General features: G+C 45.2%; 1 protein-coding gene across 3 annotated transcripts; it reads left to right on the forward strand.

The window, feature by feature from the left end:
- Positions 1-1,153: 1,153 nt before the first annotated feature.
- On the forward strand, positions 1,154-25,349 carry LOC128343102 (zinc finger protein OZF-like). Of its 3 annotated transcripts, none has more exons than XM_053291624.1 (4): positions 1,154-1,554; positions 5,590-5,763; positions 7,913-8,012; positions 22,287-25,349. In XM_053291624.1, exons 2-4 carry the CDS (start codon positions 5,653-5,655, stop codon positions 23,501-23,503), a joined length of 1,428 nt encoding a protein of 475 aa, XP_053147599.1. In that variant the 5' UTR covers positions 1,154-1,554; positions 5,590-5,652; the 3' UTR covers positions 23,504-25,349. The 3 variants fall into 3 exon arrangements, 2 of the variants coding, with proteins under 2 accessions (XP_053147599.1, XP_053147598.1); XM_053291623.1 differs by having other exon boundaries at positions 1,155-1,554; positions 22,284-25,349; XR_008315337.1 differs by lacking the exons at positions 1,154-1,554; positions 22,287-25,349 and adding exons at positions 13,847-13,923; positions 15,174-17,271 and having other exon boundaries at positions 5,727-5,763.
- Positions 25,350-26,261: the final 912 nt, after the last annotated feature.

Genomic DNA, 26,261 nt, shown 5'->3' on the forward strand with positions numbered 1-26,261 from the left:
ATAACCGTTTTAGTATTGTGTTAGTAACTGCGGTTAGTTTTCCATCTTCCAATATCTGGCACTCAGGACGTGATCAAGTGGCAGAGCCTGCATGGGATTCAGCATGGAGCCTGGCAGAGAAACATCTGACCTTGGACTTGGATTGCTAAATTTTTTACTATCCCTTGCTCCCATGCTGTTTAGCAGCAGCTTGGCTAGCAGGTGATACCAAGTTTATATCTATGCTGTGACAAGTTTCATCAGTGGATTTCTCAGAGCAAGCTGCTGTCTGAACTCAAGAACACAAGAGGAGCCATGTTGGAAAAGAACAAAGGTCAACCCAGTCCAGCATCCTTTCCCCCACTGTGGCTAACCAGATGCTTCTGAGAAGTGCACTAGCAAGACATGAAGCCATCAATTCTTCCCAATCTGGATTCAGATACACTGCTTCTGAGTGTGGAGGTTCCATTAAGCTACCATGGATAAAAGCCATTGATAACCCTCTCCTCTTCCATGCCAGTGTCTCTTTTCAGAGAGGGGGCTCTAGCTTAGTGGCAAAGCATCTACAGAAGTTCCCCAAGTTTATATCCTGAACCTCATACCATCTCCAAGTAATTGCCTTTTGAGCCAATTGCCACCACACTATCTTGTGTCAACAAATTCCACAAATTAATTATATCAGCATGTGCTGAATGAAGAAATACTTTCTCTCTGGCCAGGATTTCCTGCCCATCAATTGTATTTGGTGTTAAAGTCACAGGTGGCAGCCAGATTGGGATTTTCTAATCAGGTTGCAACCCTATCTGCCTCCAGTCAACAGGCAGTCTGGCCCAGCTGAAAGCTTTAATGCTTTGTATTTACCCACAGCAAAATACACACTTTAGACTGCATACTGTGAATGTTCTCCAGCCACCTCAGTTGTGAATGCAAGCAATAGGATTGCCAACTGATCAGAGAGAGAAATCTCCTCTACTCCCTCCTCCAAGGCGTTTACGAAAACATTGAACAGCACAGGGCCAGGACAGAACCCTACAGCACTCCACTTGATACTTCTCTCTAGGTTGGCATGGGTTGCCAACTGACTAGAAAAACCCAGTGGCTCTCTGACCTTAACAGCTGCTTAATCTGCAGAAATCAGCAAGTGAAGCTTTTCACAGCATGCACATGAGCATTATTATGCAGCTATGCAAAGGTGGAAATACCATAGGTGCAGCTTCCCCTGCACCAGTTTAACTTCCGCCTGCAACTTTTCAAAGCACAGCAGGCCTGAGGAAGAAGAGGTGGAAATCCAGAGAGATCCATTCCCAAGGTCAAGAGGAGCGCTTTATCCTCGGAGTCTCATTTCCCGAGAGATGATTCAAGGGTTAAACCAACAGAGCGGCGTATCACAGAGAGGCCCAGAAATCTGAGAAGGAAGCTGTGCATTGCTAAGGCCCTTTCCTGTACCTGGTTCTCTCCCCCACCCACCCCCCGCGCCCTTCATTCCTAGCCTTTGGGCAATTTGAATTGCAGAGATTCCTAAAAAGGGAGCTTGCATTGTAGAGGCGGCTGCTGCTGCTGCTGCTGGAGAGAGGGGTGAGTTTCCGGAGGCGCGGGGTTGTGTGCGCGGGCCGGGGGGAGGAGAAGTGTCTCTCTGCAGCTGCAAAGCAGAGAAATGGCAGGTTGAATGCAGACAGAGAGGGAACAAGCAGCCCCACCCACCCCCCTACACAGACTAGAGGCCAAGGGGTATCTCTGGATATCTCTTGGTATCTCTGGACCATTCCCTCCTCGAAGGAAATCTTTGCCGCCTCCGCACGCCCCGGCCACCCCAAGAGACGATGCAAATTCAAAGACGGCATCTCTTAGGGTCTCTCTTTTCCTCTTTCTCAGAATGGTTTTTAACACAAAACCAACTTCGCTTCTGAAAATCTGTGGAGGAAAAGAGAGCAAATAATCTGATGGGAACTCTAGGAATGTCTTATAATTGGCTTCTCATAGTGCAGCTAGGGTTGCCAACTTTCTGGGGGCACCTATGCTTTTAGCAGCAGCTTGGACTACAAGCGGATGGTACTGGTTTTATCTCTCCATGATGTGGAAAGCTTTGCCAGTTTATTTCTGCTCCTTGGACTGCTGCTAAGCATGGGAGCAGGCCAGGGTCTTTTTCTGGTCAGTTGGCAACTGTATTTGTATCCTACTCTTCAAGAAATTTAGTGACCTACGTGGGTTGGGCCCAGTATATTTTTACAACAACCCTCTGAGGTAGGTAGCTTTGCCAGGTGACCAGAAAAATATTGCTGTTTCCCTTTTAACACAGCTTGAGACACACAAGTCTGCTGGGGAAGCTTTCTGTGGTGTGGGGCTAAATATGATTACTTAATGTTCACCATCTTAGTGAGAACTATGCCAGATGCCCCAAGCAGGTCATGTAAGCAACTGCTTTCCATTGTTGTCTGGCCCTAATGTCTAGTATTTGGGTGTATAGTGCTTCTGACCATGGAAGTTCCTTTAGCTATGATCGCTAAATTGGCAGTAGAAATAATGGAACTGGTTTATAGCATATATAGTATATCCTTGATGGTACATGAGATACTTTAAATAGGACCCTGGACTGCAAAATTTGATCAGTAATGTTAATTTAAAACTTATTGAGTAACTCTTAAGGTATCCCTGATTAATCAGGCAGCTGATTTGAGAGTGGGGAGGGGGGAGAGATACAACTGGCTGTAAAAACTGTAGGAGAAAAGTGTCATTTTTAAAAGAACTGTTACAGTTGTTATTACTTACATTATTATTATTCATTCAAGTTCTATACCGCCCTTCCAAAAATGGTTCAGGGCAGTTTGCACAGAGAAATAATAAATAAATAAGATGGATCCCTGTCCCCAAAGGGCTCACAAACTAAAAAGAAACACAAGATAGACACCAGCAACAGTCACTGGAGGTACTGTGCTGGGGGTGGATAGGGCCAGTTACTCTCCCTCTGCTAAATAAAAGAGAATCACCATGTTAAAAGGTGCCTCTTTGCCAAGTTAGCAGGGAGTGCTTCTCAACAACAAAAGCTTTCAAAGCAGTTTATTTAGGGAAAATACAATGAAATAAAAAGGTTCCCTGTCCCCAAAGGGGTCACAGTCTAAAAAGATGCACACAGTAGATATCAGCAACAGCCATTGGAGGGGTTGCTGTGTGGAATTGAATAGGGCCAGTTGCTCTCTCCCCAGAAAAGTCTCTCCAACCAACCAGTTGGTCAGTTAAATGTCGTCATCTGAGTAATATCCAAATACAATATAGGAACCTGTCTTATATGAGTCACACCATTGATCCATTTAGCTCAGTATTGTCTGCACTGACTAGTAGAAGCTCTTCTGACCCCCTGGAAATGCCAGAGATTGAACCTCAGACTTTCTGCATATAATGCAGGTGCTCTACCATTAAGCTACAGTCCCATCACCATCTTAGGTTAAGGTTCGCCGTTGAATCGGTGTCGACTCCTGGCAATCACATGATCCCTGTGGTTGTCTTTGGTAGAATACAGGAGGGGTTTACCATTGCCTCCTCCCGCGCAGTATGAGATGATGCCTTTCAGCATCTTCCCATGTCGCTGCTGCCCGATATAGGTGTTTCCCATAGTCTGGGAAACATACCTGCGGGGATTTGAAATGCCAACCTCTGGCTTTCTAATCAAGTCATTTCCCCACTGTGCCATTAGGTGGCTCCACTGTACTATAGTATAACTTGAGGTCTTTAAGATTGGCACCACACACACCCAACAACTACTTCCCCAAGACATATATTTTAATATGGAGAGAAAAATCCTAAATAGTAAGAAACTGCCCAGGCTGAGTTTGCACTCCAGAAGTAAATGGGTTTTCTCATATGGAGTCACATAACCAACAGTGACTCCATCATCCATCACAGTGCAAATTCTGCTTATGGGACTTGCTTTGTCTGTACCTTTTTGACCATATTTTGTTGAAGTGGCCTGTGGACCAGGGTGCAGTCAGGGTTTATTCACACCAGTTCTGATGTGCTTGGAAACAAACTGGCTAGCTACATCCAGTTTTTGCAAAATTTCTGTAAAATAACCTGTTTGCCGGATGCAAAGCTATCTCACCCCTGCCCTGAGGAAAGGTTCTATCATACCTTTTCTGCTGTTCTTTATAACTAATTGACGACAAACAGCACATCCTGGATTAGCCATTTTCCTCACCAATAGCCTTCTGGTGACTTTTCTTTAAAGGATGCAAAGTCCTTGTACTTCTGACTAATCCAAAGGGTGGGGGGAGTCACACATCTCACATTGTTGCATATATTCATTCATTCATTCATTCATTCATTAATCAAGTTTGTACACCACCCAAAACTTTCGTCTCTGGGCGGTTAACAAAAGTATGAAACAAGTTTAAAATATATACAGAAACTTAAAACAATTTAACAATTTAAAAATCACCTAAACACCTTAATTTTTTTTTTAGGCATGAACTTCTTTGCCTGCTTTCATACGAGCCAGAAAGAGGTGTTGCAGAATATGTATGGTTGTTGTTTTGTTTTAATTTTATTTATTTATCACATTTATATCCCACTCTTCCTCCGAGGAGCTCAGAGTGGAGTACATGCTTATTTTTTTATCCTCACAGCAACCCGTTGTAGGCTGAGAGATACATGACTGGCCCAGAGCCACCCAGTGAATTTCATGTTTGAATGGGGATTCGAACTCTGGTCTTCCCGGAGCCCAGAATGGTGTACATAATTATGCTTCAACCCTGTGAGGTCAGTTAGGCTGAGAGAGAGGTGACTGGCCCAGAGTTTTCCACTGAGTTTCATGGCTTAACAGGGATTTGAACTTGGGTCTCCCTAGTCCAACATCACACTGGTGTACAGTACTGCTCATCATGACAATAACAGGTATCAATAGAAGACATCGATGGATAAAAGGGGATTCAACAAATTCATGGAGGACAAGTCTATCAGTGGCTTCTTGTCTTGAAAGCTATAGGCTCCTCCAGGTCCAGAGGCAGGATGCCTCTGAATACCAATTGCTTTAAGTGGCGCAGCAGGGAAATGCTTGACTAACAAGCAGAAGGTTGCCGGTTTGAATCTCTGCTGGTATGTTTCCCAGACTATGGGAAACACCTATATTGGGCAGCAGCGATATAGGAAGATGGTGAAAGGCATCATCTCATACTATGCTGGAGGAGGCCAGTGTTCCCTCTAACAGGGACTCCTAGATCTTGTTGACTACAACTCCCAGAATCCCCAGCAGCAATGGCTTTTGGTTGGTGATTATGGGAGTTGTAGTCAACAACATCTGGGAAAGCCTATTAGAGGGAACACTGGGGGAGGCAATGGTAAACCCCTCCTGTTTTTAATCAAAAGAAAATCACAGGGCTCTGTGGGCGTCAGGAGTCAAAATTGACTAGATGAAATACTTTAACTTTTACTTTAAAAGCAGGACCAGAGGCATGCCTGCTTGGAGGCCTCCTACACACATCTAGTGGGCCACTGTGGGAAACAGGATGCTGAACTAGAAAAACTTTGAGCCTATTCCTGCAGGGCTCTTCTTATGGTGTTATCTATATAAAAAAATCACCCCCAAACAGTCCTTAAACTCAGCTTTCTGTTTTCTTGAAGTGCATTCATACCTTTGTTTAACAACCTTCCCGGATGAGGCTGCAGTGATTCTTCCTCCAAGAAATGGAGAACTGGGTCAGAGAACGTGGCCCGGAGATCTGTGCCCAAGTTGTGGCCCTGGCGGAGGATTTCCTTTTGAGGCAGCGGGAGAGTGAGAGATGGGAGCAGCAGCAGGTGAGATGGTCGTTTCCTGGTATTCGGAGGACTCCAGGGGCTGTGCTGGGACAGGGATGTACTAGGGATGAGCACAGAACTGTGTGAGGATGGTTCGATGGCAGTGGAGGTGTTTCGCACTTTAATTATTATTTATTTAAGGGTGAGGGAGGTGCATGCACCCCTCCCTCCGCTTTCCCCCCATTGGCGCTCCATTTTTTAAAGGCTCCTTCAGAGTGGCAGCATACCTCCCTGCTGCCCCGTTCCCTCCTTGCCCGGAAGTACCGGGTGCATGCATGTCGCGCCTGCCCAATGTGCCCCCGGTACTTCTGGGCAAGGAGGGGATGGGGCGGCAGAGAGGTATGCTACCGCCCCAAAGGAACCTTTAAAAAATGGAGTGCCGGTGGGGGGAAAGCAGAGGGAGGGGTAAGTGCACCCTCCCCACCCCTAAAGTGTGACACATACCCCACCCACCCTGCCTTCGAACCGGCCAAACAGCTGGTTGCTCACACCGGTTCATGCACATCCCTAGGATGCACCCTTTGAAACCCAGAAGGGTAAAACTGGCAGTTATCTGGGAATATCCCCTTGCAGGTGGCTTTTCCTTACTTCTCCTCAGACATTAGCTAAAAGGAGTTAGACAGGGTTGGTGAAATGTTTCAAATTCCTAGGAGCCAATAAGGAATGTAGAGGCCTACCTCTCACAGAGGTGGCAATTCTGTTTGAGCTGAACCACATCAACCTGCAGGTGGCGGCTGACACAACTGAAAGGTCCTGCATTCCAAAAAAGTGCCTGTACCTGGAAATCTGACACATTAGGGAGAAGGTTAGATTAGAACTGAAGGGTTACTTACTCCCACTCACTTCAGTCATCTTGTGAGGCCATGAATTGTATTTTTTCCACTCACCCGTGCCTGTGGTGTGGTGGGCTTTTGTGTTAACAGGGCCTTCTCAGTGATAGCCCCTGAACTGTGAAACTCACTTCCTGTTTATTTTATTTGCTACATTTTTATCCAACTCTTCCTCCAAGGAGCTCAGGGTAATGTGCAGTATTCTCCCATCCTCTCATTCTTTTATCCTCACAACCCCATATATAGGGTAGGCTAAGAAAGAGTGACTAGCCAGAGCCATACAATGAGTTATGTGACTGAATAAGGATTTGAACCTGGAAATCACCAGTTGTAGTGGGTGACATTACAGCATGCTAGCTCTCAAGGCTCTTTAGGACAGGGTTTTCAAACTTGGTTCCCTGGATATGGTTGGACTACAACTCAAATATGGTTGGACTACAGCTCCCATAATCCCCAGCCACAATGGCCAGGACATTGTGATTATGGGAGCTGTAGTCCAACCATATTTGAGTACTCAAGTTTGAGAACCTCTGTTCTAGGGAGAGTCATCTAGCTCCCTCATGCATAGGGTACAGGTCGCAGGTTAAGATGGCCACAATTATTATTTTGTTTTTAATAAATATTTTTAAAACACTGAATGTATAAAGCTGCTTTATACTGAGTCAGACCCATGGTCCATCCAGCCCCATATTGTCTGTCCTGACTAGTAGTGCCTCTCCAAGGTTCAAATGGAGCATCTCTCCATTTCTGGTTCTGGAGCTCCTTTCTAGCTGGAGATGCCAGGGTTGAACCTGGGGGCTTCTGGGTGCAGAGCTGGTGCCCTACTTGAGCTATAGCCCTTTCTGTTCTCCAGACCTTTCTCCAGTCCTGTCTCCAGGGTGCTTTCCAGATTGCACATTACAACAGTGTTACTATGTGTCCACCAAGTGTGCTTCCGTACTGCCTATGTTGTGACATCGCCATCCCTGCACTGTCAGCAAGGTGCCGTTCACATTTCTGATGCCTTTTTTTGGATTTTATCTTTATGTTTCAGGGCTACAACGTTGCACGCGCATTGTAGGAAAATAGCTGTATTTTCCCATTGTAGGAGGGCTTAGGAGGTTTGCTCAAGCTAGAAAAGACTGCTCTCCCTGCTGGTGGCTTTGCGCAACCCTTTATTTACACTTGCATTTAAAGCACCACCCTTTATGTACATTTTCAATACGGTCCTGCCAATCCGAAGCATTTTACCTCCTTAGAGCTCACAGTCTCGAGTCGATCAGGAAGGGGTCCTGGCTGCGTTGCCGCTTGTTGACTTGTCTGCCTACTTTTAATCACAGGCAGTGGCCACACATCTTTCCGACACAGAGCAGGCTCCATCAGATGCTGAACAGGAGCGGCACTTGAAGCAAGAGAAAGATGAGGATGCAGTTTCACTTGGTAAGGATTTGCTTTCCCTAAGAGCTTAACTTTTAAAATAAGTGACGCCACCCAAGGCTGCTTGATAGTTCCACTATATTTCTTAGGAATTCTAGCTATGGAGGTGGAAAGGAGTACTCTATACAAGCTCAGCTCAGAGGCTGCTTTGCACTAGCCTAGCATCCACCTAGCCTAGCATTATTTGCTCTGACTGGCAGCAGTTCTCCAAGGTCTGAGGCACCAAGACAGTTCTTTCCCTTTCCTGCTGCCCGAGATCCTTTGTCACTGGAGACACCAGGGATTGAACCTGGGACCTTCAGCATGCAAAGCCTGTACTCCGCCACTGAGCCACAACTCCTGCTATCATCAGGACTGCATGTACTTGGCACCAAGAACATACGAATGCTGCTACCTGTATCAAGCAGTCATCATAGCTCTTCTTTTCTGCAGTGTCAACTCTTTTGCAGAGTCTCTTCTGGTTTTGCCAGGCATGAGGGAGGAGGCACACACACTCAAGCCCTAACCAAAACCCTTTGGAATTTAATTGAACCACTTCCAGTGGTTTTTGAGGCTTCAGCAGGCTTTGTCCACACTTTTTCAAGCACATCTTCGTGGCAGTAAGGATTAGCAATGTGTCTGTCTGTTTTTAACCTGAAAGCTGAGATTCTCAAGCAGCTGGATCATGGGTTTTTGTGGAGCAATGGCTGGCCTATTGCCTATATATGTTCCAGCAGGGGTGTGGGGACAGTGGTGTAAGAGGGGGATGAACGTCCCTTGGCTGCTGGGGTTTCGTGGGGCGCCAAGGCACCCCCTTGCTTCCTCCCCCAGAGGTGCACCCCTCTCCTTCCCAGGCAACGTTTCATTGAAATGCCTTTAGTTGGAATTTGTTTGGATTTTATTCAGTCCCATGTGAAGATGCATACAAAAAACAAGTTAATAGCTGAAACCCAGGCTAATGCTCTGCTTGCGTAATGAACACAGTTGTGCGCACACAGGAAGGTAATGTAGCCGGATGGATACTCTAGTTGTGCAATCTCTTGTCGTCTCCTTTGCACTTGCACAAGTGTTGTGCCCATGTAACAAGGATGGTGGGACAGGGGCTGCCAGTGTTGCACTAGCGCAGTGGAGGACATTGTGCACACCTAAGAAGTTTGTGGCGCTGGGCAAAGTTGTGCTCCATGATGTTGTGCTAGTGGAAGACCTTCAGGGCATATGCAAGGTTGTGCAACTTCTTGTACAACTTGTCAATATCTTCTGCTGGGGTAAAGGACATCCCATTTGCTGCTGCCTAGTTTTGTTTTGGTTGGGGTGTACTTCTGGGAGGAAAGCCCTTCCCATTGAGCAGGGATACCTTGGGGCACTTGGACTAATATATACCAAGATGCTCTCTCCCACCTTGGTACTCTCAGCAGCAGCAATTGACAGCTTCTTTCTAGCAGGTCTTAACAGGTGGGCGGTCTTTGGCAAAGGTTCTTCCATCATGTCAAAATGAAAGATCTATCAGAACACAAGAAGCTGCCTTCTACCGAGTCAAACCATGGGTCCACCTAGCCCAGTGTTGTCTCTGTCGGACAGCAACTCTCCAAGGATTCCAGCAGGAATGGTTTTCAGCCTTACCTGGAGAGTAGGGATGTGCGTGAACAGGTTTGGTGCTCCCTTCCTGAAGTGCTGGGCCTGTCTGAATGCCGGCATTCGAGCAGGCTCGATGGGCTGCACGGGGGGCGGGGGGCGGCTTTAAATAACCGGTAAGGCACTCCTTGCCTGTACGCCCCCTCCCTGCCGCTTTCCCCGCCGCCAGCGCTCGGGTTTGAAAGGCATGCACAGGACTGCAGCGTTTTTTCCTGCATCCCCAATCGGTGTTGGCGCGCATGTGGCTGTGCGGCATCTTTCACACTCGAGCACTGGCATGGGGGAAGCAGCGGGGAGGGGGGTGAACAGGTAAGGAGAGCCTTACCTGTTCTTTAAAGCCTCACCACCACCACCTCAGGGAGTGCACAAACTGTTCATGCACATCCCTACCGGATCGGTCGGGGATCGAACCTGGGACCTTCTGCATGCTAAGCACATACTCTTTCACCGAGTTACGGGCCCACCCCAGCCACACATCTCTTTGTAGTTGTTAGAATACCAATTGTGTTTATGTCTTAAGTTTGCTGTAGTTAAAAAAGCATGGAAGGCATGTAAGCTGGCCAATGAACCTGCAGAGCAAGAGCAGCTCTTGCAAAATGCAAGAAAGAAGAACATGAAGCTGAAATTGAGAGGTGTGAACATGATCTCTCCTTCTCTTTCCTCCACAAAACATACACTCCCCCACTGCCATGTATGTACTTTGTATCTCCTGATGGATTTTGACAGTGAACCACTTTGGGAGCTGAAATCTTGGCTGAAAAACTGAGTATAAGTACCATGAATAAAATTCAGAAATGATTTTCAAATAGTGTAACCAGCAGCACAGTATACAATATGCCCAAAGCAGGATGGATAAAAATGCCTAATTCTTGTTTAATTGCAGTTCTAAAATCTTAAATTGGATGTGTTTGGTTTTGAATTTTGATTTTAAAATGTCCCTGTATAAAATGTGTGTTAAAAATAAAATGAATCTACTGGTAATATAGTTATGTGTTAAAATCCAAAGATGTCGCCCTGAGTAGAGATTTCAACTTCTGATCTTATATCTGTTTCCACAAGAGGTGGAAATATTATCCTTAATAAATATTATCCTTAATAAATACCCTTAATTAAGGGTATTTACCCTTAATTACCCTTAAGGGTATTTACCCTTCAAATACCCTTAATTAAGGGTCATTAAGGGTATTTATTACCCTTAATAAAGGGTATTTATTACCCTTAATAAATATTATCCTTGATAAAGAAATATTATCCTTAATAAACTGGAGCATCTGCAGGCAAAAGGCAGGTTCCAGAAGAGTCAGAGCAACCCGCAGATACGTCAGTTTCTCAAAAATCTGAATTAAAAACCTACAGGGGCCAAAACCGCACAAAATTGCCTCGTTGTAGCACATTAGAGTTTATAGATTCAGAGGGCAGGTAACAGATAACCATGTGGGTGGAGCTAATGGGACTTAGTGGTGAAGGTGGGGATGGGGAGGAAGGCTTGAATGAAAAGAGTGGGGAATATCTCAGCTTGAAGAAAAGTCCCTCAAGATGGTTACACACTTTCTCCTTCTGAGGGGGAGAAGTGTCTAAAACTCTTTATTTTTCCCACCAACCACTTAACAGTTTTGTGTTTCTGAGGGAGAAGGAGTTTGACACATTTAAGCTCTTGGTATGGGTGGTTAACCCTTCTCCTTAAGTAAATATAAAAACAATTGTATGGGTGTGAACTCTCTTGAGGAATGGAGAGGGACGTTGCACACTGAATCTGTTAGCCTTCTCTGAATGTCATGAAAATGCAAACGTTGTAATAATAATTAATAAACCTTATTTGTTAGCTGCCCCATAACAAATTGTTCTCTGGCCAACTCACAGCATTAAAACATAAAATAAAAACATGTAACACATTAAGTCATAACAGACCAAAAGGGGTGGGGAGTGGGAAGAAAGAAAATACAAAACTGTACAAAACAATTTAAAATTGCTATGGGGTAATTCTTTACCCCACATTGGCCAGCCTTGACAACCATGGCAGAGAGGTACACAGAAGTATTTACTGTTGAAGAAGCATCCATTATACTTTGCTCTCCTCCTCCTCCTCCTCTTCCTGTTCTCTTGCTTGATCTTCAAACTTGCTTGCTTTTTTGTCCTTGCTGATAGGAAAGGGGCAATGGAGCCCATATTTATAGGCAGTGATGACTAGCTGACATGGGACTTCTTATTTTGAAAGGTCAAAAGTGCAGTGACTTGGCAAGAATGCCAAAGTAAAGAAGACACAGGGGTCAGATAACATTGTTAGGGGTGAAGGCGTAGTCATTGTTAGGTGAGATTGTCCCAAAGTTGCCTTTATAGTGAACTTTGAATGCACCTCAACCAATAGGTCACCTACAAAACATATTGGGGAGTTACACAGAGGGGCAGTCACTGCTAGCTTCCAAGAGGCTAAAATGCTAAACATTTTTGCAATCTGGCCATTATGGTGAACTTTGAATGCACCCTGACCCATAAGTTAACCAAACATATCTTACAGAGGCAAACCGTCCTAGAAGAATATATTTCATGAAGATAGTGGGTGTTTTGCAAGCCAGCTAACTCAGGGGTATGACTGTACCCCTAATGGGGCATGCTTGTACCCCAGGAGTACAATGGAGGCAAAACCATTTGCCTCATGGAAGCAAAACTGTTTATGGTAACGACCTCCTCTTTGCAGGTTTTGTTACTGGAGTGTCACTGACAGTGTCCTAAATGGACAAAATTTTAAAATTGAAAACCAACAATGTTTTGAGCCTCTAGGGGTACAGAAATACCCCGTCACAGCCGGTGAGGGCATCGTTGTATGTTTGCATGCAACACAGTCACACAAACTCGCAATGTTCACCATTAGATATAACCTGTTCCACAATCCCTTTCCCTCTCCACATGAGGCTAATAGGTCCCAAATTACAGCAGGAACTCCAATCTTTGTTACTAAGTTCTGTTTTTTTGCTGTGCTCAGTTGCAGGCTCAGGTCACCTTTGCACATCAGGGATATAGTATAACATTTTGTTGTGGTTCCATACTTGTATGTTAAGATTCTGTCAAACAAGAGGAATGCCCTTTTTGCAGGAGACACCGTTTAAAAAGAGTCTTTCTGACTAGTGATTTATATCATTATTTTATAAATCACTAGTGATTTATATCATTTAATTGATTTGGTTTAAATTGATGACACACTGGCCAGAAGTACAGTCCTCTACAATAAACAGTTTGCTCTTTGAGAATGAGCTGGTGTTGTGGTAGCAAGCATGACTTGTCCCATTAGCTAAGCAGGGTCTGCCCTGGTTGCATTTGAATGGGAGACCACATGTGAATACTGTAAGATATTCCCTCAGGGGATGGAGCCACTCTGGGAAGAGCAGAACATTTCAAGTCCCCTCCCTGGCTTCTCCAAGATAGGGCTGAGAGAGATTCCTGCCTGCAACCTTGGAGAAACCATTGTCAGTCTGTGTGTAGACAATACTGAGCTAGATAGATCAATGGTCTGACTCAGTATATGGCAGCTTCCGTTGTTCCTATGTTCATAATGGAAACCAGCCAGGCAACTTGTGATGCCAGACCCAAGTGAAGGATTCTGTATGCTGTGTTTTATCTGGTGTGGTGTGTGTGTTAATTATAGTATTTTAGTTGACTACAGTAGTGATGTAGTGTAGTAGTGTAGTGATGTTCTGTACAACAATTTTTTTATATGTGAAGCTGACATGAGCTCACTTGGGATGAGACAAAACTCTTTTAAAGAGTAAATTTGGGGTAAAAACTTACTCAAGGGCCATGTTAACGCCTACCAGGGGTATAGCTATAATTGAGCCAATGGGTTCAAAGAGCCCGGGCCCCCAGCTCCACCCCTCCTTATTTTCTTCATTATCTTCCTCACTTGGAGGGGCTGCTGGGGAGAGGGCTGAACACGGGCCCCCTCTCCGCTAGCTCCGCCCCTGATGCCTAGGGTAAATTGTTAACCCTGTGTGCACTTTCTGCTTATGGGACACGTTTGACCAGTTTCAGCCAATGCTCCAGGTTTGGCAGGGGTTCATTCACAGTTCATCTGCAAGCCTCCTTGGTGACAAATGGAGGACCATCTTCACTTCCTGCTTTGGCAAACTAGCTTTTTAAGGTAACCCTTTTGTTTCCTGGCTGGAAGGTCACATGCTTGACCTTTGCCCTTGCTGCAGAGAAATCTAAGCTTATTTACTCCCCGTTCTTCAAAGCCTGTAGGAAAAGTGAGAAGGAGAGCAGACCAGAAGACTAGCAGAGAGGAAACTGCAGCATGGAACTTGCTACAACAGTAAGCATTTGGTTCTCTTCCTCCTCCCATCCCAAATGTCATCCGCTTTTGATAAAGCCACTTTCAATAAATCCCTGGAGATTTCAAACAGAGATGTGGGTTTCCTGGAATTTTTTGAATTGGAAAACTTAAATTGCCTGGGGAAAAAAATCCAGAAAAAGAAAATTGCATGCAATTATTGACATTGATCTGATTTGGCATGTTGTTTGACTTATATTTAATTTTTAAAACCCACTATATTAATTTCCCATACTGAATCCTAAAGTTTTTTAAATAGCCAAGTAGTTGAACTGAACTATTTGATTTTTCAGGGACAAATAAAGGAATACTTAAACAAATTCAAAGCTTTATGGGGAAATAAATTTAGAAATAGAAAAATTCCCATGGGGGGAAAAATTTGGGAATTTTTTTCAGAAGGTTTTCCATTCTGGAAATTTTTCAGCACTGCATCTCTGTGTGTGCATGCACTGTGCCAACTGGAAACAATGTCTGGTTATGGGAGAGGCTTGAAGCTGGGAACTATGCAGAGCTTAGTGCCAAAATTGTGCCAAACTGGGTGTGACTTGCTAACTGGGTTCTGTGCCAGCATGGGCGGGCTTCAGGCTGGTGGGGGTATCTGGAAATTGTGTGAAGCTTAGAGTTTGGAGAGATATGCCAGGCTGTGGGTGAGTTGCTAGCTGGGTTCTGAGCCAGGATGGATGCGTTTTGCAGGGAAGGCAAGATTGTGGGCAGGTTCACATGATCTGCCTGAAGTCAGTAAGCCAGGGACATGTCAGGTGAACCCTGAGAAGTGACTGTGTGTGCTCTTGGCAGGCGTGATGTCTGAACCCACCCAGGTCTGGTTCCCATGCTGGATTCCTGAGAGTCTCCTTAGATCTGTTACTCAACTACAAATATTGAGTACAAGTGGGTGGGGGTTCCTGGGAGTATCTTGGGAATTTGGCATGGGAACCAAACTTGGGGGAGTTCAGATGTTACACCTGTCAGGAGCACAAACTGCTGGTTCCCAAGATCCATCTGATGTGTTCCCAGCTTAATAATGACTCTGGACAGATTGCATGAATCCACCCTGTGGCAAATGGAAATTGTGTCAAGTTTAGTGGTGGGGGGCTATGTCAGGTGGAAACTGCCTGGCTGGGTAGGGAATGCTTGCTGAGTTCTATGCCAGTATTGGTGGATATGTTTGTTTTTCACTCTTCTGTCTGCATGTATCTAGGAGTAATTATGGATGTATTTTATTTGTCCTGCAGCCCAAGGCAGGAAGGAAATGCTCGTTTGCTATAGAAGATGTTATTGCACGGCTAGTCTGTGATGACAGTGACTCATCCAGTGAGGATGGCTTATCCAAAGGCAGTCAAGATACTGATTTTGCTCCAAACATGAGACAGAAGACCATCTTTCTCAGGAGAGTTCATCCAGCTCGGATGAAGAGGAATTGGTGCCAACAGCAAAGGGGATGTCTGCCAATCAAGCCGTACAGGGAAGGGAAGCACCCTATGGCAGTCATGGAAGAGGCAGGAGACCTAGAATTGTATCATCAATAGAATCTCGGCCACCATCCCTAGCAAATGCTCCAGAGGCAGCCATCATGAGAGGCAAGAATGGCAGAATATAGCATAAAACTCCACCATTGGTTCATCTCAGAACTCCCAGACACAACATCCCATAATGTGGTGGGCCAACGTGGGAAAGTAGGAAAGACACAGCAGGGGAAACGTTTGATTTGTTTGTCTCAGAAAATATTCTGTCCATTATCCTACAGGAAACTGAGAGGCAGAACTCAAGTGCAGGCGGTGGAACAAGAGTAATCCTGAGAACGCAAAGCAATGGAAGCACCTTGATAAAGTAGAGTTGAAAGCCTACATTGGCCTCCTACTCTTGAGTAGTGTGTACCATAGAAAATATGAAGCACCAGAGAAACTCTGGGACGAATGCACAGGACGGCCTAACTTCCGTGCAACCATGAGTCTGGGGAAATTTCGTGAAACCACTGCACACTTGAGATTTGATGACAAAGTCACTCAGGAGGAACGGAGAGCTGCAGACAAGCTTGCTGCCTTCCGCGATGTTTGGACGTTGTTTGTGGATCACCTGCAGCTCTGGTACGTCCCTGGTCGAAACCTCACTGTCGATAAACAGCTTGTTGCTTTTGGGGGGTCACTGCCCCTTCAGACACTGTATGCCCAGGAGGTCTGCAAAGTATGGATTGAAGATCTGGTGGTGTTGTGATGCAGCAACATCGTATCCCCTGAATGGAGACATCTGCCTGGACCCACAACTTGAAGACTTGTCACAAACTCAGCTAGGCACCTGGGTGATAGAACAACTGGTTCAGCTATGGTACAAGTCTGGAAGGACTATATAGTGGGTAGCAAATTCTTTACCAGTATAGAACTGGCAGAAAGGCTGCTTACGCAGGACTTGACATATGTTGGTAGCCTTAGGAAAAACGAGGTGGACGTTCCCAAAGAATTGCAGCCAAATCCCAGGAGAGAGGACTTGTCGTCTGTGTTTGGTTTTGACGGGACCCTCACCTTGGTTTCCTTCCTATGTGCCCAAGAGGTCAAAAGGAGTACTGTTGTTCTCCACATTGCACCACGGCATGTCGATGTATGGAAAGGATAGCGAACCAGATAGCTTTATCCATTACAAGCAGAACAAAAATGGGGTGGCTAACCTTTACCACTTAATCCAAATGACGAGGTGGCCAATGACCCTATTTTTCAATATGCTTGATGTTGCAAACGCACCAGTTTCATTATGTGGTTAGGCCACAACCCTACATGGAAGCACAGATCTTCATCAGTGAGATGGTGATTGTTCTTGATTGATGTTGGAGAACAGTTCATTGATGAACAAATCAAATGAAGAATGCAAGACGTTGGTCATCTCCACAAGTCCATCAAACCTGCTATGATTTCGCTGAACTACCAACTCCCACAACCTCGTGCAGTAGAAAGTGCTGTAAGCATAAGCGGACGTTGTGTTTTTTGACCGAGATCAGCTGACCGGAAAACCCGCAGACGGTGTGGTGACTATCAGAAATTCACTTGTGTAGAGCATAGTATGTTGGTGATGCTGTGTAAGGAATGCATGAATGAGTAATATTCTTCTAGAGTGGAAATAACCCTGGAAAGTTTATACTTTAAAAAACAACAACACCTGTTTCTTTAGTAACTTTTTGTGAATTTTTCTTTTTGAGTTTTGGAATTAAAAATAGTTGAGTTGTGAGCTGGAAATGGTTTAAACCTTTTCAGAATTGTTGTTGCATAATAATTTGATTCAAAGTATCCTGTACACTTTCAACCAGGCATCTGAACGTTTAATAAATAGGGTTTCTTAAAAAAATCATTGTCACTGGTTTCTGATTATGTGCAGTGGGATAAAAAGGTACCTGATGAGAGCAAAAATGTGATTTAGTGGAATACAAAATGACCCTGTAACAATAGCACTTAACTATTTTGTGACTTTAATGAATAGAGTTAAAGTGTGTATACACACACACACCCCCCAATGACTGAATAAAAAAGCTCCTATGACCCATAAAAAAGCAAGACAGGTGGGAGTCTGTTGAATCTTCCCAAGAAGGGATTTCTGTAACTGTGGCATCGCCACTAAGATGGAAAAGTTGAGTTGGGAAGAAAGATTGTGCTTTGGATTTCTGTGAAAGTTTTGAATATGTCACACTTTATTGCTGTATGGAAGTGGCCTAAAAGTGCAAGGACAAAGAAAGTTACAAATAGAAGAGTTTAAATATGACTTGCTTAATTGCCTTGAGGTCTTGCTTAGTGGGACACATGCAGCTATTGAAACAAGATCAAACCTTTTATTTAACAAAAATAAAAGGCCTGAAACTACCTCTGGTCTGTCAGACTATGCCTCCTTCTCATGCACTTTGTTGTGGGGCCATGAAACTGGGGCAGGCAAGTGCCCTTCTTTGAGGCAGGGTAAGGTGGTTGTCTCAGGCCCAGGTGTGAAGAGGGGCACATAGGAGAGAAATTACTGCCCCACCATGGGTACGTGTGCTTGCAGATGGGCAGCGGGGCACGGTCCCATATTGTTCCTTCACCTCAGACAGTAAAACCTCTTGGACCACCCCTTGGGGAAGGTTATGCATAACTCAGCTCAGATACAAGTTACTTTCATTCAGTTCTATGAGACAAAGGTTTAAAAGATCCAGTCTAGCCCCAGTTGAAAGGTGGGGAAACCTTTCCCATGTCCCAAATGCTGCAGATATCGGGAGTAGGGGAAGATTTAGTTCCGATCCCACTGCTGTTTCTGAATTCACTCTTTTAGTTACTGAGTAGAGCTGCTCCCAAACTGCTCTGCCCGTCCACTTTAATGGTCTGCTTAGGAGGCTGTGGAAGGGTTGGACGTGAACAATTTCAGATATTTTAAGAAGGTGGTACATATCAGCCCCTGTAGCTTTGTTTGGATTGTGGCAACCATTTTGATTTCCCCATAAAGTCCTCTACAAAGGGACATGGAGGAGAAAGGGTAGCTGTCACTGCCCCCGTCAAAATGGAATATTGTGGGGAAACCAAAATGGCAGTCCCCAACAGTGTTCCCTCTAACAGAGATTCCTAGTTCTTGTTGACTACAACTCCCTGCATTCCTAGCTGCAATGGCCTTTGGCTGGGGATTATGGGTGTTGTAGTCAACAACATTTGGGAATCCCTGTTAGAGGGAACACTGGTCCCTTACCATATAGAGCAGCAGGAGTTCTAGTAATTTTCCCTCCTGAAGAAAAAAAAATTCTTTGCATTCTTAAAAATGCAGAAAATGGGAGGCAATTATAACCCATGGATACAATTCATCCGTATGAGGAGGGAAACAAAGCCTTTGAGATGACATTGTGAAGGGTGCAGAATAGGGCTGCCATATGCCCAGGACTGGCCTGGACAATCCAGGAATCAGAAATGCAGGCAAAGTCTTGCATTTGAGTCCTGGCCTCAAATTGTCCAGGAATTTGAGCAGGAAGATTGCTTTAATGAATTTTAATAGTTTTTCTGGTGTTCCGACCTCTCCAGGCATTTTAGCTCCATGGTGCTGGTGTTTAGAATTCCCATCTTCTTACCATTTCTCTGGCACCAGTGCTGCCAATTGGCTAGGCCACCTCTCTCTCTATGGCTCAGTAAGCCCCTTCTCCTCCTTTATGGATTATCTCTAGAGTTAGTGAAGATCCGCTGAAGGCAGCAATGGAGACATCAAGTATTGGGCGGGGACCCAGTCCAACTGTATTTAAGTAATTGTCATTTTATAAACTTGTGTTAAAGTAAACACTTAATGCAGGCTTCTTCCTTTTCTCATCTTCATTGTGTTGCTGCCATATATCTAATAATCAAACACATCTTTGATTGTGTTTTTATTATTATTTTTATTCATTAAAACATTTTTATACCGCCCAAAACTTACATATCTGGGCGGTTTACAACAGAATAAAAACAAAGTAAAACATTTGTTAAGACAAAAATGTGTGTGGGGGATTGTGTTGAGGAGAAACACTCCTAACCCTTTTGTGCAAAGAACAATATAGGAAAAAAATGTGTGAAATAGCTGCCGAGCCCCACTGTTATGGCCTCTTTCTAATCCCAGCCGAACAAGGAGGGTTTTAAAATTTGCACCCCTTGCTCCTCTTGATGTCAAGAACACTTTCTAACAAATGGAGAAACACTAGTGCAGAACCTGCCTGGCCTCCCTCACATTTGGATGTCTTGGCCTTCCACAGCTAGGGACCTAAGTTTCAGGTGTTTTTTTTTTAAATACTCCCAGGAGAGCAATTATAACAATCTAACAATAAGAAAACATCATATAAAACGGCAGTGTAACACCCCTCCTAGTCACCTTAAGTAGCACAGCAGGGAAGTGCTTGACTTAAAGCAGAAGGTTGCCGGTTTGAATCCCCACACGTACTATATTGGGCAGCAGCGATATAGGAAGATGCTGAAAAGCATCATCTCAGACTGCGTGGGAGGAGGCAATGGTAAACCCCTCCTGTATTCTACCAAAGACAACCACAGGGCTCTGTGGTCGCCAGGAATCGAAATTGACTTAATTTTATTTATTTAAAATATTTCTATACTGCCTAAAACTTGCGTCTCTGAGCAGTTTACAATTAAAATCATTTAAAACATTAAATCAATTAACAATTAACATCATTTAAAAGATTAAAAACGACGAAAGATTTATACGATCTGAAGAGAAACCAGAGTATCTTTAGAAACCAGAGTATTAAAGATAAAAGATTAAAAACATTCAAACCCCAGTATTAAATTTATTTAAAACTATAAATCGAATTAAAAGCCTGGGTGAATAAATTGACGGCACACTTTACCTTTAACGGCCCTCCTAACAGGGAAGGAGGCTAGCCCTAGAGTTACCCGCTTCCTTACACCCACTTGCATTAAGCAGCTAGGCTATGGGGATTTAAGAATTAGGCAAACTAGACACAAACCAGCAAAGGGTGGTTTATTTAAACAAAGGAATAAGGGCCTGAATTTAAATGGAGTGAGGGGGAAAGAGCGGTTAACGATACCACACAACCAAACCAAACAATAGTAAAGACACTAACTAGCCTAAATTCCAGCTTCTTATGGCTTACTCCAGAAGTAGAAATCACTGATGATTGAGTCCAACTCTTTCTAGGCAGAATGATTCCTCCCAATTTGAGTTAGACTTCCCTGGGATACAGGCACTCCGGCCGATCCCTGCAAAGCTGTGCAAGGTAGAAATGTGCACGAATCACGATTCAAACAGCAATTTGCAGCACAGCCCTTTAAAAGGGAGGAGAGCAGGTCCATACCTGCTCCTCCACCGCTCCCTCTAGCTACCATGGTGCACTGGTGGCTATCCCCGCAGCTGACCTCGCACGACAGTGGCATGTACATGGTCTCTAACCATACTGACCATGCAAATGGCCGCTGTGCTTGCGTGGGAGCCATGTGGTTGTGGCCGTTGCGTGAGGACAGCTGGGGGCATGCACATGCCCTCCAACGTGACCACGCAGTGGCCGCTGCGACAATAGCCTAGTTCATCAGACGCGTTACTGTAACCGTGTACAGTGGCGCAAACAGGTTAGAAGTCCCACCCCAATGCATTAGTCACCATTGTGCCCTGCCACTCGCGCTTAGAGCACCATTTGTCTGAACTAGGGATGTGCTTGAAACACGATTCGGCATCTGAATCACATTACAATCCCTTTAAAACCAAGGGCTTACACAGCCCCTTTAACACGGAGGAGAACAGGTCCATAACTGCTCCTCTTCCACTCGCTACCATTTCCGTAATTGTGGCACTCCCCCCAACTATGATTGCGCACTGGCGGAGCGTCTCCAGCCTACCCCTGTGCAATGCCAGCACGCACATGGTTGCCAAGCATGCACGGGAGCCATGTGCGTGCCAGTGTTGCACAGAGGCAGCTGGGAGACGCCCCACTGACATGCAATCATAGTGGGTGGGGGGGATGCTGCAATTAAGTGGCAGCGAGCGGAGGAGGAGCAGATATGGACCTCCTCTCCTCCATGTTAAAGGGGCTGTATAAGCCCTCTGTTTTGAAGGGATTGTGTGTCAATTTCGAGCACATCCCTAGTTGGAACAGGGAAGCACCATATCTATGATGGTGAGCACTTCCATGATCGTGAGGATGGATCGTCTCAGCCGTACAATCACAGAAGCTCCCACCATCACTGATATGGTGCTTCTTTGTTCAGACAAATGGTACTTTAAGCGTGAGTGGCAGCCTATGACAGTGACTGATGGGTCGGAACTTCCAACCCATTTGTGCTGCTATTCAATGTTACCGCAGCGCTTTTAGTGAACAACTGAAGAGGATTTTCCTTTTGAACAGATGTACAGTTCCTATCTGTACCCTGCATTTGAGGGAGCTTTGTAATGGTTCCCTTGTAAAGGCATTGACACAAAAACATCTGCATGTGTGCAGATACCAGTACTCACATACAATGTAATATCTGCATAGAACTTCTAAGTTCTAAAGTTATTGGGGAGGGAACACTTGTTCATCCTTTCAACTTTGTTGACACTGTGTGCAGTCTCCCCACAGTCATTTTACCCCCTAAACAAAAAAGACCCAAATGATTTAACCCTTTCTTGTAGGGAAGATGTTCCAGCCCCTCTTCCCTTTTGGTTTCTCTGTTCTGCACCCTTCCCCAACTCTCTGATAACCTTTTCGAGGTGGTGATCTATGCTGCTAGGCCCCAGGATGGAATATTTCTGGCTCTTAATACTGAGACAGAACTGGGTCCCTTTCTGTATGGGTTCCTTATCATTTAATTCCCTTGGCTGGAGGTGTAATCCTCAGCTCAAGTGTTGGATCCATGTCAAGGTCTTCTGTTTTATCTCAGCAGGTGATGGGCAGGTGAGTGAGAATGAGGAGGAGAACCTTCCGTTGGAGGATTCGGATCCAGAGGAGCCAGATGCGGTGTCCATGGGAGGAGACAACTGGAGCATGTCTCAGTTCCAGGTGATGGGAGAAACATCTGGCAGACAACAAGGGTCTGACAGACATGACGGAAACTTCCCAGAGAACAGAACAGACATACCAATCTTGCCTTACGATGAAGGCAATTGGGATCTGAAAGAACCCAGAATCCGGACAAGAATCTATAAGTATGGGGGACTGAAAATGTGTTCGGACTGTGGGAAGACCTTCAAGCAGAGCTCAAGCCTGTACAGACACCGGAGACTCCACACGGGTGAGAAACCTTATGGCTGTCCGGAATGTGGCAAGAGCTTCAGCCGGAAGTCACACCTTATAGCCCACGAGAGGACCCACACAGGAGAGAAACCCTACGACTGTGTGGAGTGTGGCAAGAGCTTCAGCCGGAAGTCACACCTAACCACTCATGAGAGGATCCACACAGGAGAGAAGCCATACAAATGTGGGGAGTGCGGGAAGTGTTTCAGTCAGAGTTCAGCCCTCGTGGCACACGAAAGATCCCATACTGGAGAAAAGCCATTTACGTGCCCAGATTGTGGGAAGAATTTCCATCGAAGGTCGGGCCTTTCAGCACATGAAAGGACCCACACGGGAGAGAAACCGTACCGGTGCACAGAATGTGGGAAGAGCTTCAGTCAGAGCTCAGGCCTTTTAGCCCATGAGAGAACACACACAGGAGAGAAACCATATCGGTGCACCGAGTGTGGGAAAAGCTTTTGTGAGCGCACAGCCCTCGTTAGACATTTGAGGACCCACACAGGGGAAAAACCGTATACTTGTGCTGAGTGCGGCAAGAGCTTCAGTCAGAGCTCGGGCCTTCTGGCGCATGAGCGAACCCACACGGGAGAGAAGCCCTACAAGTGCTCGGACTGCGGGAAAAGCTTCGGCCATCGCTCTGACCTTCTCAGGCATCAGCGAATCCTTAAAAGGGGGAAGCCGTATAAGTGCTCGGAGTGTGGGAAATGTTTTGGGCGGGGCTCTGATCTTCTCCAGCATCAACAAATTCACACAGGAGAGAAACCGTATAAATGCTCTTATTGTGGGAAATGCTTCAGTTGGCGGTCAAACCTTATTAAGCATGAAAGAATCCATACAAGAGTGAAAATGTATAAATGTGCAGTCTGAACACAAAAAGTGATGGCCGTTGCTCCCATCTTCAGGCAGAAAAGAAAATCCATGTGGGAAGGATGCTGTGCAGATATTCAGACTATGAAAATCAGCTGAAGTTGGAAATTACTCCTCTTCTTCACCTATATTGGGAGCATTTTTTTAGTTCAACAAATTCTTAACTGCAGGAGCAGCTTCAACATTGGGTCAGGTGTTACTAATGCTCACAGAATCTATGCTGGAGAAATGAATTTATAAACTGCCTTAGCTGCGCTGGAATCGTCTACTCATAGCACTGCGTGGTGTAGTTAGCAGAGAATCCCATGTCGTTGCTGGGTGGGGGGGAATGTTGGTAGAATTTTAGAACTGGTAGGAACTTTGTGTCAGTCGCCTAGTCCTTTGCAAAGTATCCACTGCATCCCCCTTTCCACAGAATCATAGTGTGTCAGAGTTGAAAGGTATCTTGGAGGTCTTCTAATCCAACCCCTTCTTCTGGGTGGGAAACTGCTGTAACATCCCCTGATAGATGGCTGTCCAGCTTCTGTTTGAAAACTCCAGCAAAGGAGAGCCCACCACTGCACAAGGTAGACTGCTCCACTTTCAAACAGCTCTTACAGTTGGTCATAAATTCTAATGTTTAGCCTAAACTGGCTTCCTTGTCATTCCAACCCATTGGTTATAGTCCTGCCTTCAGGAACAACAGAGAATGTCTGCCAAAGTGAATGGCTACTTTGCTTCATTCATACACATGAAGTGAGGCAAAGGAGGATGCAAAGTGCATATACCAGAGCACTCAAACTGCAGCCCTCTTGTTGTTGGACAATAACTCCCATCATCCCCAGTCATGATGACTAATCATGCTAGCGATTGTGGGAATTGTGGGACAAGATCTCCATTATGTTCAATGCACATAAAATCTGTGCACTGTGTATGCACATACAGATCTGTGCATAAATACAGTTATTCACATGTTATGTCCCATGCATGTACAGGAGTACACTTCTTATCTGTATCTTGCACTTAAGGACACCTGTTTCCAGGCTGGTTTTTAAAATGTACACATGTATAGTCATTTACACAAAAAGGTATACATGTGTGCAGATAGCCTGGTGTCTGTATAGGGCTAAAAAAATGTGAGATGCAGTGCTTGGAACAGCAACCCTCATTCTGCCATGCTCACAGGGAAATCCCAACAATCCTCCTCTCTGGGTGACCATGACCTGCAAGGACAACCCATTTCTCCTGCAAATGTTGTAAAGAAACAGCTTGGAAAACACAATTGCTGAGTTAGGAGGCTGGAATGCTTGTGTGTTCCTGTGATCAATTTCTGTTTTCCAGGTTTGCTTTGTGCAGGAAGAAAAGGAAAAAGAATCCCAGAAACTCAAGGCTCAAACAGGATTTTAAGGGGAACAAGTCTTGCATCAGTGACTTCTGTTAACTCATTGTTTGTTTATAACTTTTACTATGTCTAGATTACATGTTAGAGCAGGGATGGCCAAGCTGAGGCTCTCCTGCTGTTGCTGACTACAACTCTCATCATCCCCAGTTGTAATAAATTGCAGCAGAGGTAATGGGAATTGTAGTCCATCAGCAGTGGGTGAGCCTTGGCTTGGCCACTCTTGCATAAGAGGATTCACGCAGGCAGTGCAAAGCTGCAGTTTACACCATGCGCTAGCATAGAAGATATGTTGAGTTCCTCATTGCCTTTCATATCCTACAGCATTTCATGTCTTCTTGGGGTTGATGCTCCTCAATTCAGAAACTGGGAGTTGAGAGGATATGAAGTTGCCCGAATATTCTTGTGCTTAGAAAAATATGTAACAGTTGTCATATCCTTATTCTATAAAATTATATTTAAAATCCATATTTAATCTGAATTGCCTCTCTCTTTTCTTCTCCTTGGAGCCATTTTAAATGTGGTGCCTCTTAACTGTATCTTGCTCAAGAAGAAGTGGTGTTTTCCTGTACGGCTGTCTTTGGTGTATTTAGAATGTGTTTCCATTCCTTTTGGCACATGCTTCTTCCGTTTGTTTCATGTGAAGCTGCTTCATACGGAGTCAGATGGTTGGACCACCTAGTTTAGTTTTGTCTTCCCTGACCAAAGCTCTTCATAGGAAAGTTCGGACCTGCGCAATGCTATGTGAGCGTGATTTGTGCTGCAACACACACCTCTGTGTTTTCCTTGCCCGTGCACATATTCTTTGTTGCCTAGAGTCACATTTCTTGACTCTTAGAAGCCTACACAGAGTGGAAGGGAATCCTCAAAGCTGGGAATTTGACAGCCCTATAGCAAAAGAGTTTTATATCCATCGGTGGAGACTCTGTGGGTAGATATATGCACAAAGCAGTGCTCAGCCAGCTCGGTGGGGGGTGTGTGTGTGTGAGAGAGAGACTTTTAGGGGCAGGAAGGATGCTCATCCTCCCCCACTCGTGTTCCCCCTGCCAGCACAGTCTCCAAAACTGCTGGCACAGGGTGGCAGCATACGTCCTCGCTGCTCCGGTCAGCATCGGAGCAGAAGTGGCTGGTGTGCTTGCACACATCATGCAGCACCTTCCCTGCTCCTTAAAGGGAACTCCCCCGCTGCCAAAGCAGCCTGAACTCCGGCCCGGTTCGGCGGTCTGGAAAGGACTGCCGAACCGGTTCGTGCACTTCCCTATCTGTGGGGAGCATAAATTATTACAAATTAGCTTTCAGACATTCCCTCATGGTAATAAACTTGCTTGCAGTGTCAGGGCCTAGGGTTTCAGTATCAGAAGCCTGGACTACGCACTTTAC

Source organism: Hemicordylus capensis, chromosome 2 (genome assembly GCF_027244095.1).
Source record: "Hemicordylus capensis ecotype Gifberg chromosome 2, rHemCap1.1.pri, whole genome shotgun sequence".
NCBI classification, from domain to species: Eukaryota; Metazoa; Chordata; class Lepidosauria; order Squamata; family Cordylidae; genus Hemicordylus; species Hemicordylus capensis.

Excerpts from the sequence above, each read along its gene's own strand:
- LOC128343102 (XM_053291623.1), top strand. The coding sequence starts at position 5,653 with ATGGAGAACTGGGTCAGAGAACGTGGCCCGGAGATCTGTGCCCAAGTT. Across the intron at positions 5,764-7,912 it reads AGAGATGGGAGCAGCAGCAG|GCAGTGGCCACACATCTTTC; the intron begins GTGAGATGGTCG and ends TTTTAATCACAG. Across the intron at positions 8,013-22,283 it reads TGAGGATGCAGTTTCACTTG|CAGGTGATGGGCAGGTGAGT; the intron begins GTAAGGATTTGC and ends GTTTTATCTCAG.